At 42.6% G+C, this 14628-nt stretch overlaps 1 protein-coding gene across 6 annotated transcripts in view; it reads left to right on the forward strand.

The window, feature by feature from the left end:
• Positions 1 to 14628, forward strand: part of LOC149320104 (teneurin-4) — a 793050-nt gene that overhangs the window by 691518 nt on the left and 86904 nt on the right. For all 6 annotated transcript variants that reach the window (XM_089512941.1, XM_089512942.1, XM_089512944.1 and 3 more), the window contains one exon: positions 13926 to 14045. In XM_089512941.1, coding sequence (XP_089369067.1) covers positions 13926 to 14045 — 120 coding nt within the window. The remainder of the gene's footprint in view (positions 1 to 13925; positions 14046 to 14628) is intronic.

A 14628-nucleotide genomic window follows, 5' to 3' on the forward strand; every position in this document is an offset into this window, starting at 1 on the left:
TGGAAATCCTAGGCTGAGACAGCAGATCTTGAGTACCAGAACAGAGGGCATGGGTGGGAAGGTTTATCATCAGTGTTTAGGTTAACAAGACAACAATAGTGGTCTACCATTTTTGCTACAGAAGAAAATAAAACATATTTCCATATTTAATGGATAAGCACAGGCCATAGAGACAACGAACACTCCCAGGCAATAAAACAGCTGTATGTGAGATCTGACTCACATGTGTCAGTAAGGGAGTACGGGGTGCAGTTCATACCAGGTGACATCTCAGAAGGCAGTATCTGCCTTCTGGTGTAGAGTGTACCGCTGTGCTTCTCCATGGGTAGATCAGGACTCTTGGAGACTGAAGGTCCAAGGAAAGTGCCTGGTGACAACAAGGAGACTAGCTGGCCTTGGAAAGCTAGCCAAAGTGCCAGCTCAAAACCTCAGCATCTTAAGCAGTGCGACGGAGAGAGAATTTGGTTCACTAAGGGGTCTGTAGCAAAGGCAGTGGTCATTTAATCCAGTCCAGAGCTTTGACAAGTCAGCAGTCAGTCCAGTAAAGCAGTCCAAAGAATAGTCAGAGTCCAGACTGGGTTCTAAGCAACAGACAATCAAGAAATGAGGCACCAGCGTGACTTTCTCTCAAGGAAGATGGATGGCTGTCAGCCATACTGGACCGAGGAAGGTGCTGGGATATTTATAGCCATTCAGTTCTTGCAGATTCTCCCTGATAGCTCATTGCTTCTTATTTAAATGTTGAGAATGGGGCATCTCTCCCTTTTCTGGCTTCTCTCTGTAGGGGTAGGCACTGGTAAGTCCAACTCTTCATTGGAGGGCCATAATGGTAGTGAACTTTGCTCTTGTGGCTGCTGGGAACCCGGTCCCTGGCTACAGTTTCACCTCCTGGGGCTGCTGGGATTGCTGCAACCGTGGCATGGCCCCTGGGCTCTCAGCCTCTCATCAGAGCCTTCAGATTCAGAAGACATGTCTGGATCCAGGAAGGCAGAGCAAGACAGGAAATCTCTCCCATCTCTAAATGGCACCTGAACCCCTTTGGGACTTGCAAACAAGAACAGTAGACTGGAACACCCGAGACATGGACATAGGGTGCCCCAGTCCATCAGCCATCAGCAACAAGTAGACTAGAGCCTTTCTCTTCCATAGTGTCTTGATCTATTCCTGAGGGCCCATTGACCTGGTGGCTCCAAGCCTGGTGGTGACAGAATGAGTTACCACACTGGTGTGACACCAACCCTAGTGATGCCACTATGCTGGCGCATACATCCCATCTATGACTAGCCTTGAATGGAGCACAGGAGCTGATTGACAGAATGATCCAGTACGAAATCAGACAGTGTGCAAATACCTCGATTCAGATGGCTACTTCCTGCCCTTCTTGAAAAAATAACTCAAAACCACAGTGCCATTTGGAGTGGTATCATAAAACAGAAATGTATCAAGCTGAGTGTATAAAATGCTCCACATTTTCATTAGTGGCTTAAGAAACATTTTAATGTCTTCCTCTCAGCGGCCTTAGAGAAAGGATGACATCTGTGTGTTTGAAGCCAAGATATACACAAAGCTTTCGCTCCATCTATTTTATGACTTCCCGAGGAATTTCAGATTTCCTCCACTTCCTTCTCCCTAATCAAATTCCTTAACAACTAAAGATCACTTTCACCCCCACCCCCGAAAAAAGAATCCTTGAAGCATTCAGAAAACACCAGAACAGCCTGTTTTATTTGGCATGTCTTTATAAAAATGTTACTAACTCTGGCTTGATCTGCTTGTCCCAAGCTGTGAGAAGAAGGGCAGTCTTAGTATGGTCAGTTTCCTTTGGAAGACGAGGAACCCTAGACTGAAAATGTGAAAATCTGTTTGCTTACAAAATCACAGTTTTTGGTAGAGGCCACTTAAAACACTGGCTGAGTCATTACAGCCTGTTGTTCTTTCAAATCCATTCTGACTTGTGACCCCCTTCTCATAGGATTTCCTTGGCACAACTTATTCAGGAGAGGTCCTCCATTTTCCCTTAAGGCTGAGAAAGTGTGACCTGCCCATGGTCACCCAGTGGGGATTCAAACTGGTTTACCAGAGTACTAGTCCAACATTCAAAACAATGCACCGCATTGGCTCTAGTATAGATCCTGGAGACTTTGGGCCCGAACAGACAGGCCAAAATAAAGCTGCCTCAGGTCACTTTGGAAGTATGCTGTTTAAATGATCCATGTGTCCTAAGAGGCTGGAGGCTTCACTAAAGCCATGCTCCAGCCCTAAGGACCCAAGCACAGCTTTGGCGCAGCTTCTGGCCTCTTAAGATGCATGAGTCATTTAAACAGCATACCTCCAAAGTGACCTGAAGCAGCTTTGTTTTGTCCTGTCTGTATGGGGCCTTAGGGTGCATCTGCACTGCCGAAATAATGCAGTTTGATACTGCCTTAACTGCCATATCTCTATGCTATGGAATCCTAGGATTTGTAGTTTGTGGTGACACCAGAGCTCTCTGACAGAGAAGGCTAATCCTGGGGAATTCCCACTGGTGAAAATGGGGAGGATCAGAAAAGCATCTGGCTATATTCCTGTAACAGAATGAAACTTTCAGAGGACCCCAGAAGATCTCAGCAAATAATTTAATTGTTCTGTATCTGGCTATAGGGATTTTGGGTTTGTCTACATGGGCCAAATAAAACATTTCCCCTCATTTTCACAGCAAGCTAACACTAACCCTGAATCTGGAGCGATCAGACAACATACGGTCCCCATCATCACCAAATCACAAACTCTGGTGTTTACCACCGCCATTTCCCTTGATATAAGGGCCAATCCCCAGTCCAGAATGGTGACATGGAAAGCTTTTTCTCGTCACCATTTGTTCTCAGAAAGGAGGTGCCTGGCCATGTGCTCAATGGTGAGGAGGAGGTAGAACTGGACATCTCATTTTTGAGCTCAGATTAACTGGCAGAGCACCAGCGATGACAGCAACACACCTGTGACACATGTAGACATCTGCTCAATGTTACTGCAGAGTGCCTAGGTAACAGGAGGACTCCAGGGCCAGAATAGTTGGATGTCCATTCAGAGTTTTGTCCTTGTTGTAGACGCACCCATAGCCAGATGCTTCTCTACAGTCCCTTCCTGCTTTTCACCAGCCATAGAATGACTGTTGGATAGGTAGAGCTGAAGAAGCTAAACAGGAAAACTGAGAGTAGAGAATAGTTCAACATGTGGAACTGTTATGCTGTGCTGTGGCATTCTGGATCTCAGCCATTTTCAGTTTTTTGAGAGAGAAAAATTCTTAAAGGAATAACAGAATGGTCTTTTATTATCTGGTACTTAGTAACAAATACAGATGAAGGGGATAAAATGTGAAGAAGTTGTGTCAAAATGACTCTAAAATGCAATTTAAAATAATTTTTTACAGTAACTAGAAACTCTTACTCTTTACCCCCATTAAAGTGTCATCACTCTACATTACTTTTACAGCGTGACTTATTTGCACCTTTGTTACCTCCCCATGAGTAAAAGTAATTACGGTAGCTATAGTTGCACCATAGTACCATAACATTTCTTCTATTGCATGAACCTTTTGCCACCTTTGAGTGATGAAGAAGACGGTGAGCTTTGAAAACTAGCCTGGTTGTTTCTCCTGCTTTTGGTTAACCTTGTAAAGGTGTAGAGAGCCAGTGTGGTATTCTGGCTCCAGTGTTAAACTACGAATCTAGGAGACCAGGATTCAAATGCCTGCTTGCTCATGGAATCACACTGGATGACCCTAGGCAAGTGCATGCTTAAAGGAAAACATGCAAAACCTCCTCTGGACAAATTTCACCAAGAAAACTCCATGATAGAATTGCCATAAATTGGAAAAGACTTGAAGGCACATAACAAAAATAAAGGAATCATCCCAGTGTATACTTTGGATTTAGATAGTGGTTGGTAACTAAACAGCTCTGTCCAAAACTACTATCCCTTTTTTTCTGGAATTCCTAAATACTTCAAAATCCACAGTTGTCCACATAGCTGGCTGAGATAGTGACGTCTCTGTTTTGTGATGGTTCGGTGTATACAAGCTTTGTTTCATTCACAAAATTATTAACAATATTATGTATAAAATATTCATACCATGTGTATAAGATCTAAATGAAACACTGTCCAGACTTGAGTCCCATCTCCAAGATCTCTCATTGTGTACATGCACATATTCAATATGGGGGGGAGGGGGATTCCAAAATCCTAACCACTTCTGGTCCCAAGCATTTTGGGTAAAGGACACTCAACTTGTATTTATTCTTTTTAAAGAAAAATCAGATTTTACTTCCCCACCCCTCAAAATTTGGCTATATTCACTCTTTATGGCTCTGCAGAGCAATTCTAACACATAGTTGAAAAATGTGCTGTGGCTGCACTCCTTTTAAGGCGTTCCTGCACTGCAGAAGCATCACAGAAGAGTTTCCACAGACTGTCAGTGTGAATGACAGCCAGCCACTGGCTCCTGTCCATTTCTCTCTGTTTACCTCCACTCAGACTTCCTTAATAACTAGCCCTCTCCAGGGAGCCATCAAAACTAAATCCCATCTATCCCCTTGATCTGTGTTCTTCCTTCAGTCTTCAAGCCCTTATTAAGACAACAATTTGAGAGGGTTGGGGTAGCATCCGGATATATGTCCATCTGTAACAGGCAGTGGAAGAGTGGTAATCCTCACACCATTCATATTTAACATTCATGCACCAAGATGTTGTTTTGTTTTGTTGCTACACTCCTCATGGGCCATGGTTTCCAGACCTATCCCCATTTTGGTAGTCCTCCTCTGGACACTCTCCAGAGTTAGGATTAGGGTCCAATCCCAACCCCTACTGCTGTTTGACATCATCATGGTTTGTCAAGAAATGGGGCATTTTGGCCAGCACCCAGCTAGTGACTCGTGCATGCATCAATCCCTTTTTGGATTGAGTGCAGGAAGCTATTGTCTTACCCTTGACCTGTGTCCAAAAACTCCCCATGCCCTGCAGTGTGAAGAGTGACTGCAATGTGAAGAGCTACTGCAGCTCCTTATTACCAGAGGAAACAGGAGGGAAATGGGAGGTAATTCAGACCATGAAGGCTCTGGCTGCTCTCAGCTCCTGGGGAAGCAAAAGGCAGGCGCAATCCATTTGAGAGCACAATGTCATTTTTTCTTCTTCTCTCAGCCTGTGTGTCCTAATACATTATACTGAGTAGGACAAAAAAGGTATCCCAATGCAGAAAAGCAGCCATGAAGTTTTCACTAAATTATTGTGAACGAATCGCTATGTCTTAGCCTCACCTACATCACAAGTAGATGCTAAGCAGTTAATCTGTGGCTGGAATCATGTTGGTTAATCCCACCTAGAACAGATGGATTGAATCAGTTGCTGAAGACTGTGTAGGGAAATCCCATTGATTCAATGGTTCTGTTCTAGTTGGGACTAAGAATAAGATTTAGGCCTATATCATTTAGGATTGGATTGGATAAAGGCTATTCATAGCCGTACATATTATCATCATCATCATCATCATCAATGGCTTGGGCCCAGGGTACTTGGAGGACCGCCTCTCCCCATACAATCCGCCCCGCACTCTCAGGTCGGGTGAAAGACATCTTTTAAGAGTTCCAGACGCTCGATATGTATCAGCTCAGAGGGCTTTCTCTATTTCAGCCCCTCAGCTTTGGAACTCCCTCCCCAATGAGCTCCGTACTTCCACCTCCCTCAATGCTTTCAAGAAGAACTTGAAGACTTTTTTGTTCCACCAGGCTTTCCCCCCGTGAGCCTTGTGGTCATTCTCTTCCCCTTGGCAATGTTTTTGTGTATTCCATTCTACACAGCCACTTGTATAGGGTGTTGTTGGTTTTTACTGTTCTTAATTGTTAACTTTGTATTATTGTCATGCTGATGTTTTAATTGTCTTACTCTTTGATGTACATCGCTGTGATCGCTGGAATAGCGGTATAAAAATAAAATTTTATTATTATTATTATTATTATCATTATTATTATTTATATTGAGCTGTAGATTTATTAATAATAATAACAATAATAATATTTATTTGTATCCTGTCTCTCCCTGTATTGGATTGATGTGGATAACAACAGCTGGTGAAGACAGAGGCTGTGTGGCTCTTTAGCAAATTTCATCAGCCCTAAGGGATGATGGGAGTTGCAGTCCAACAACAACAGCAACAGGACGGCAATAGTTTGCTACTTAAGATGCAGGAGTTTTTTCCTGCATCCTGTGAAAACCACAGTGCTTTTTTGTGTGTATGCGAGGGAGTCTTAAAAGATTGAAATTTAACATGACATTGTACCCCCCCCCAAAAAAAAATCCTATTACAGAATAAGCTATATACATAGTATATATTACAGAAAAGAATGTGGATCACAAATATTCTTAAAAAGAAGCAGCAGTGTTATTCATTTAGCCTTGCAAGCAATTCTTTCTTGTAGACACAGCGTACACAGCGCTGTACATACAAATAATAAAATAGATAAAGTAAACTTGCCCATGGTGTACAATTTAAGAAATAATAGCATAATACATATAAATAATACACAACAATACAGGAAAGAGTTCGATAAAGTAAAACAGGCAACAAATTAAAAACGTCAAATAACAAATAATAGTCACGCAATGCCTTGGAATTAATCTGCATATCTGTGCTTGGCTATTATCCTCACCTCTCTTGCCAGAAACAGTTGGGCCAAAAGAAGTGGCTTTCAGCCCCTTCAGGGACATGGCATTGGATGACATACATCCTCAAAGTAGCTAGAAACTGCTTTGAGGCCACCAAAGGTGGCCCAAATCCACCAGAAAAAGGAGCAGATTTAATCTGCTCCTGCCAGCTGCCGGCTGCCAGCTCCAGAACCATGGCAAACCCATGGCCTGCTTCGCTCCTTGCTGCCTGTCTGCTTTCGGCCTCAGTGACTCATAAACAACTGCTGTTAACAGCATCTGCTGATATTTTTTGCATTGTTGTTTCACTAACCACACGCATATACACAAACCATGTGTACAATTATCTATTAAATGAGGCACCACTCCACGTCAAGACTTATGTCAACTAAATCTTGTTAGTCTTTAAGGTGCCATAACACGCTGTTCTCTTTGCTACCTCATTGTGTTGTTGTGTGGATAAAACAGGGGAGATGCATACTACCTTGTGCTTCTTGAAAGAAAGGTGGGTTAGGATTAGGGTTACAGTTTGCAGAATGATCCTGTTCTACCAAGCCTACTACTATTATTCTTTTTGGGCTGGAACCCTGAGAGAGGTGCATGGGGCTCCATTTCCATAGCTTCATCTCCTGGTGCTACCCAAACTCAGCTTTCCTCAACATTGCCTTTTCCATGCCATTAGAGAGTGGAAGGATCAGCAGAGATGCATCCAACTATTTTCTATCCACAGACACCACTGGGAGTTATTGGGAGGTCCTTGCCAATGATGTCCTTTTAGTTACAGGAAAATGCCAAGGAGGCATCAACATGGAAATGATTGTGCTTGAGAGGTTGGGTTTGGTTAGATTTTGTTCACTGCATGGTCGGTAAAGAATTATGAACTTTGCAATTATCAAAAAAGTAGGTTACGGTAGCAGAAGATAGACTTACACTATTGTAAGTTGGACCTGTGCTGTAGCCCAAAGAAGTAGCTAATGATCGCAGAGGTTGGACTTTGATTATTGCAACTTTCTCACAGGATGCTAGCCATTATCATTTAGTTACTCTTACTTAGTTCTACATCACCTCCTTCTTGTACTCCATCAGTTCCTTGGCAAATATATGCCTGGAACATGGGTCCTAGTCTGTCGGTGACATTTCCACAAACCCTGAGGCAGACTGTCAGTTGAGTGTCAAGACTTTCAGTCCCCACACTCAGTCTGACAGCAGCTTTCTGGTGCTCTGTTGGTTGTCAGGGTTTTCTGCTGAGTGTCATTGCTTGTTTTGTCTTGTCTCCCAGCTGCCTGATATATGCCAGATTCTTGAAAAAAAAACACCCTTGCAGTATACACAGGTGGCCTTGGGAGCATTTCTGGATGGCTACTTTTAAAATCTAGCTTCCCTTGGTTGCACTTTCCCATAATGTCTTTTAAATTTTTATTTAGCACTTGGGAGCAAAAAAATGAAGAGCAAACCTGACTCTTCGAAAACAATTTTGGCCTCATGTATGTAATCATTCATTCTCTATACAGTCAGCCCTCAGTATCCATAGATCCGCCGTCCACCGATTCAACCCACCATGGCTTGAAAACATTCAGAACTTTTGTTTGCAAAAAGCAAACCTTGCTGTTCACCATTTTATATAAGTGACACCATTTTACGGTACCATTGTCTATAATGGGACTTCACCATCTGTGGATATGGATGTATACGCGACATGTCCTGGAACCTAACCCCAACAAATGTTGTAGTACTTTTTCGGAAAAAAATGCAATTACAATTGGAATAGAAAAAATGAGAGATTTTCTAGATGCTTAGGTATAATGGTACTCTTTCCATACAGACATGTTACAAGGACTAAAATATGAAGTGAATGTTCTTGTTTTAGCTCTTAAAGCAACTACTGGCAGCTGGTAGCTCTCATGTCAGTTGGATGGTGAATCCAAACCAGCTTTTAGCCTGAACTTTAAACAAACTACTCAAGGTGTTTTAAAGTTTGGGCTAAAACCTGGATTCACCAGCTCACTGACCTGATCCCCACTGACAACAACTTAATAAAGTTGTTGTCAGTGGGGATCAGGTCAGTGAGCTGGTGAATCTCCATACTACTGAAGCATTTTGTATGTTAATGTATGAAAGTGAGAAGGGCAAAGAATGCATAAAATTTTTCCAGGGACCCATCAGTCTTTGATAATGTGCATTCTTTCTACAACATCGGTCCTCCTTTCAGTGCTTTGGGATCATTTTTTGGAAACCATCCTAGTTACAAACCCTGCCCTTCACCTAGAGGACCATCACCATCCTAATTGGACAATACTGGACCAGATTTACTCACAGTCCAGATCATTAGGAGGCAGGCTCAAATGTTTGCTGCCTATTAAGCTTCTTTTCCCTTTCTTGGCCCCCAAATTAACTGGAGATGGATTTGAGCACAGTGTCCTACTAGTCATGATGAGAAAGCATCACAAAACCAAATGTCACTGCTGCTGTGTTGTACTACCTCTTCTATTAATTTGGGTAACAGAGCAGCCACTGGAGTGCTGTCAGTGATTAATGGGTTGAGTAGAGATATAACTGGCCTCTTTTACTGTGCAGAAACATTCATTATTTGCATGTTACTTTACTTGTGGCGACATAGCAGTCCTTGTAGGCTAGGGTCAGCTGAATGACACCCCCTTGTTCAAGGACTAAGTTTCCATGTTGTCAACATGGGATTTTACAGAGTTAGCCAGTGGAGCCAATGTCAGGTTTTGCTGACTGGGAGTAGAGTTGTAACAGGTCATTTCCAAATGGTTGTCAAGACAAGGGGTAGAAGTTGGTGAATCAGGGAAGTAGGATCAATATGGAATTTCCCATGGTCTGAGCAATGATGTTCTTCATCCCTCACCTTGAACTGATGTGGTGAGGTCCTCCACTACTCTTGCACCATGAATCCATAGTCAGATTAATAGAAAACAGCATTTCCTGCACACAAAATAGAAAATGCTTTTAAAATCCCTTACCCACCCGATTACTTAAACTAAAGTAATCATGTGATCCAACAGAAAAAGACTCTATCATGCGTAAAGAATTTACTAACGAATGGTGACAGAAAGAATTGTCAAATATCCGTTAAAAGGTATTATGCCCTTACAACAGAAGTACTTAGCTTATAAATTTACATATATATAAGTACATATGTATATATTTTTCTTTTCCTTCTCATGTATTAATTTGTACGGCTTTATATATTTGTATGTCATGCAAAGCCAAAATAAAAGTAAAAATTTAAAAAAAATAGAAAATGCTTTTGCCAGCACAGAAAATTCAGTTTTCTGCTCAAAAACACTACTTGTGATTTTGTACAGAACAAGTTCTGAGCTGTGTCTCACATAATTGTGTGGAGATGTCTTATTTAGAAATTGCAAAGCACCTTTGAAACATCCCAAACATGGTATAGCAACAACTAAGAGTCAAAGCTTGTGTGTGTGTATGTGCAAGTTGCCTGTTGACTTTCTTAGGCAAGGAATATTCAGAGGTCAAAGTTTAGGCACCCTGAAACACTTTTACATGAAAAAGGAAATCTAGAACCCAGAGGTTGAGTGTTATCTCAGCAAACACTCCTTATTAGCTTTCGATTAGTACCTAACCACCAAGATCAATGCATGTTTACGAGTGATTGTGCAAGGTTGTGCAGAACACAAGCATCTCCTCCACACACACACCCCTTTTGGTGTTTGTGGACAATGAAATCAACACTGCCTTTGCTTCTCACAGAATTTTACATTTCACTAAGAAGGGCTCCTATCCTTTTAATGGTTGTGCAAGAGAGGAAATTTGAGCAGATATTGCTAGTGATGCAGCTAGGTAACAAGGAACCCCTACTGAAATTCACATTCGTTGTTGTTGTGTGCCTTCAAGTCGTTTCTGACTTACAGCAACCCTAAAATGAACTTCTCATGGGGTTTTCTTAGCACCTTTCTTCAGAGGGGGTTTGCCATTGCCATCCTCTGAGGTTGAGAGAGTGTGACTTGCCCACGGTCACCCAGTGTGTTTTCATGCCCAAGCGGGGATTTGAACCCTAGTCTCCAGAGTCGTAGTCCAGCATTCAAACCACTACACCACCCTATAGAACCATTGAAGGTATAGGAGCTTCTCCAGTTTTCACTCAGCAACCCTATCACTAAGGGAACTCAGAAACATTAATTTAATCTCTTGGTGAATTATGCATTCCTTGGTAATATGACAAACTAAAATTATAGCATGCCTAAATTAGCATCCATTTTCTTGAATGTTAGTGGTGAAGTCTCATTACCAAATATTAAAAAAACTCCAAAAGGTCTTGTTAATTGTGAGGAGGCTCCTGGGAAAGACTAATTATAACTAGCGATTATATAGTTATTTCATCTCAACAGTTTCCAGGATGACTTTAAAACGCAGTCAGATTCATAAGAGGAAATATGTTAATAATTCAGCGTGTTGCTGAGTCTCCGTCTTCAAGGGGGGGATCAGTTTCCCTAAATTGCTCGATATAAATTCCATATCAGCAAGGACAGAGTGATTGAAAGAAAATTCCACCTATTAACAGCAGAGATAATTTTATGTACATATATCTGGAGAATTTCCTGGGAAGAGCTGAGAGAGTCTTTGCAGTACCACTTAGCTTATTTGCAGTGTAATTGCATTTAGACCAAGGTCTTCTGAAGGAAATGGCTGACTAAATTAGCATTAACCAGGTTCCTGTGGGGCTCAGGACATTGTGGTTGCCTCCAGAAAGGACAAGTTGACCCAAGAGAGGCCAGATGCTTGCAAGGCATGGTGTTAATTGATTTTCCCAAATGGGGCAAACTGTACCACTTGGGGAAATGGTAGGGTAGGGTTTAAACTGTCATCATTTCCCCTCTTCCAATCCTGCTTAGCTCCCTCTAGCCAGCTGCAAGTTTGTCTAAAATGCCTCTTCCTCACTCCAGCACTCTTTGGCAGAAAAAGCTAAAGACCTGGTAAAACTACAGATCCCAGGATCCCATAGGATGGAGCAACAGCACTTAATGTCGTGCCTAACTGTATTATTCCTACAGTGTAGATGCACCCATAGTCTCCGACAAATTAGCATAAACACAAGCTCAAGAGAAAGGAGCTCATTTACTTTTGGAAAGCTCTAAGGCCTTTGGGGACAGATTGTCTAGCAGTTGAGTCAGAAAATTTTAAAACCCTGATGCCATTTTTGTTTTGCCCCTAGTCTTGGTTGGTCACACTTCCAACCCAATCGCAACCTCCTTGCCCCAGAAAAGCAAACTGTATTTCCTGGAGCTTCTGCAAGCTTTGAAATGAAATTTAAGCATAATTCTGCTTCTATTCTGGGCAGGTCTGGAAATAACCAACCAATCACTTTCTCTTGGATGGTTTAAAGCATAAAACAGACATGGGAGAAATCACCTCATCTGACAAATTGTGACTCTCCTCCCAGTTGATTTTGGGGGGCATAAATGAAGGGTTTGTTAGAGTCTCAGAGAGCTGGGGTCAGCATTGGATGCCCTTTTAGTCTGTTATTGAGGAATATTTTCTGTTTGTCTTGGTTGTGCATCAACTCAGAAATCCTGGCATGAAAAGGGGTGATGAGGAAATGCTTTTAAAGATAATTAATTTTAATTGATAGATCCTGAATGACTGTGACCAGTCGAAACATAGCATCTTCCCCTTGTGAGGGTTTTGACTGGCCAGTTCAAACAGGTGTTCTTTTTGGTGGCTTTAAGAGGGAACTTCAGGCATCCAGAGTTTCTCTGCTTCTTTACAGAAGAAGTGTCTCCACATTTAATAAAGAAACATTTTAATGTTTCAGTCATCACTTGGAAGATAAGATGGGCAATGCATGCTTTACATGCAAAAAATTTTTTTCCTTTTTTCATTTCCTGGAATCTTTGGGTAGGATTGGGGAGAATCTTGCCTATAACTTCAGAGAGCTGCAGATAGTGGCTGTAGAGTCTGTTTCACTTTATTAATCTTGGACCTAAATCCAGTTGCTAGTTCTGACTCAAGCAGACCCACTGAATCAATAGAAATGGTTAAGTCAACACTTACATAAGCTCCACTGAGTCACCAGATGTGCTTTAGCAAGGACTAGCAATTGGATTTAGTCAGGACTAGTCTTTGGAGATTACCGCACTAGGGTAAAAGCTTCCCAACAATGCGTTCTCACGGGCGCGAGCCTGGAACGTGATGAGGGCCAGAACGCTAGTTTACCGCACAGCAGAATGCCGCCATCGCCGCCGGGCGTTCCAAATGTGTTCCAAATGTGTTCCCAATGTGTTCCAGGGAGGCCATTTCTGGGAACGGTTTCAAAACCGTTCCCAGAAATGGCCTCCCTGGAACACATTGGGAACACATTTGGAACGCCCGGCGGCGACGGCGGCATTCCACTGTGTGGTAAACTAGCGTTCTGGCCCTCATCACGTTCCAGGCTCGCACCCATGAGAACGCATTGGGGAACGCTTTTACCCTAGTGCGGTAATCTCCTTTGTCTTCAGCTGGTGAGTAAGTTCTGATTTTGCAGTCCATGGGACCCTAAGCTTCAGAGAGTCCATGAACTGGGAGCAAAAAAACAGAACTTTTCCCCTTTCATTTCTTTCCTGATGCTTTGAAAATTGTGTGTAAGTTGATTTTTCTGGACAGGGGGCCCATTGTTTTCAACAGGTTCTCCAAAAGGACTATGACCCATCCCCACTGCACCCTAGTTTAGAATCATTGCTCTAGCTGCTCACAGCTTGGTTGAAGTTGGTTTGTGGTACCACCACCACCATCAGACAAATATATGGCTAAAAAATAAGTAGATTTTCAAATGTATGTTTGGAAGGGTTTTTCGCTGAAAAAGGTGAAGACTGTTAGTGTTGGATGAGATGGTCTACAGGAACTTTTAGTATCATTGCTTCCTTGATGGAATTTCAAGGATACTGTGCTGAAAGACCGCTGGGTTTCCTTGACCTAGCCTGCCACTGGTAGGAAGCCCTGGTGGCACAATGGTTAAATGCCAGTACAGCAGTCACTCACTCACAGCCACAAGGTTGTGAGTTCAGTCCCAGCCAGGGGGCTCCAGGGTCAGCCTGGCATCCTTCTGAGGTTACTCAGCTTGTTGGGGGCAATTAGCTTTCATTTGTCAACTGCTTAGTTCAGTATGAAGCTGTATAGAAATGTAGCTGTTATTACTATTGCACTCAGTCATGGTCTCTACATCAGAAGGCAGCCTCTTCACTATCAGTGAACTTTCTGAAACAGCTTCTATTTTTTTTACCTTCTTCCAGCCACCCTTGTGTGATTCGTGGACAGGTGATGACATCAGATGGTACTCCACTTGTCGGCGTGAACATCAGCTTTGCCAACAACCCCCTCTATGGCTACACCATCAGCAGGCAAGATGGCAGGTAAGAAGACACCATCTGATTTTCTCTTGGAAAAAGGAAGACTGGTTCTCTGTGTTCATTTTGCTGGGGTGAGTTGCTGTGTTCATTCTGTGGCTGGGAGGAGGAGCTAGAAGCCTAATTCTATATAACTCCTGGCAGAGGATTTCTAGACCATTCTCTCAGAAAAGGGAAGGCTGGTTCTCTGTGTTCATTTTGCTGGGGTGAGTTCTCAAACCTTTTAAAATGTGAGCCATTTCTGTAGCTGAGGAGGAGCTAGAAGCCTAATTCTATATAATGCAGTGATTCTATGCTTTTGGGCTTGGTTTAGTGCAGTGATTCCCAAACTTTGGTCCTCCAAATGTGTTGAACTTCAATTACCAGAAGCCCCAGACAGCTTGGCCAGCAATCAGGAATTCTGGGAGCCGAAGTTCAAAACATCTGGAGGACCAAAATTTGGGAACCACTGGCCTAGAGCAAAGGTTTGGCTCTGGATATGGAGTTCAGTGCTGATTCATAGGTCAAAATGCCCAAGCGCACTCAGAGGTCAGCATGACTCCTTTTAAACAGCACATTCTTGCTTTGAATGATGGACTGAGCAGGCCCA

This window comes from Sceloporus occidentalis, unplaced genomic scaffold, assembly GCF_023333645.1.
Source record: "Sceloporus occidentalis isolate IW3139 unplaced genomic scaffold, rSceOcc1.0.p SCAF_2, whole genome shotgun sequence".
Classification (NCBI taxonomy): Eukaryota; Metazoa; Chordata; class Lepidosauria; order Squamata; family Phrynosomatidae; genus Sceloporus; species Sceloporus occidentalis.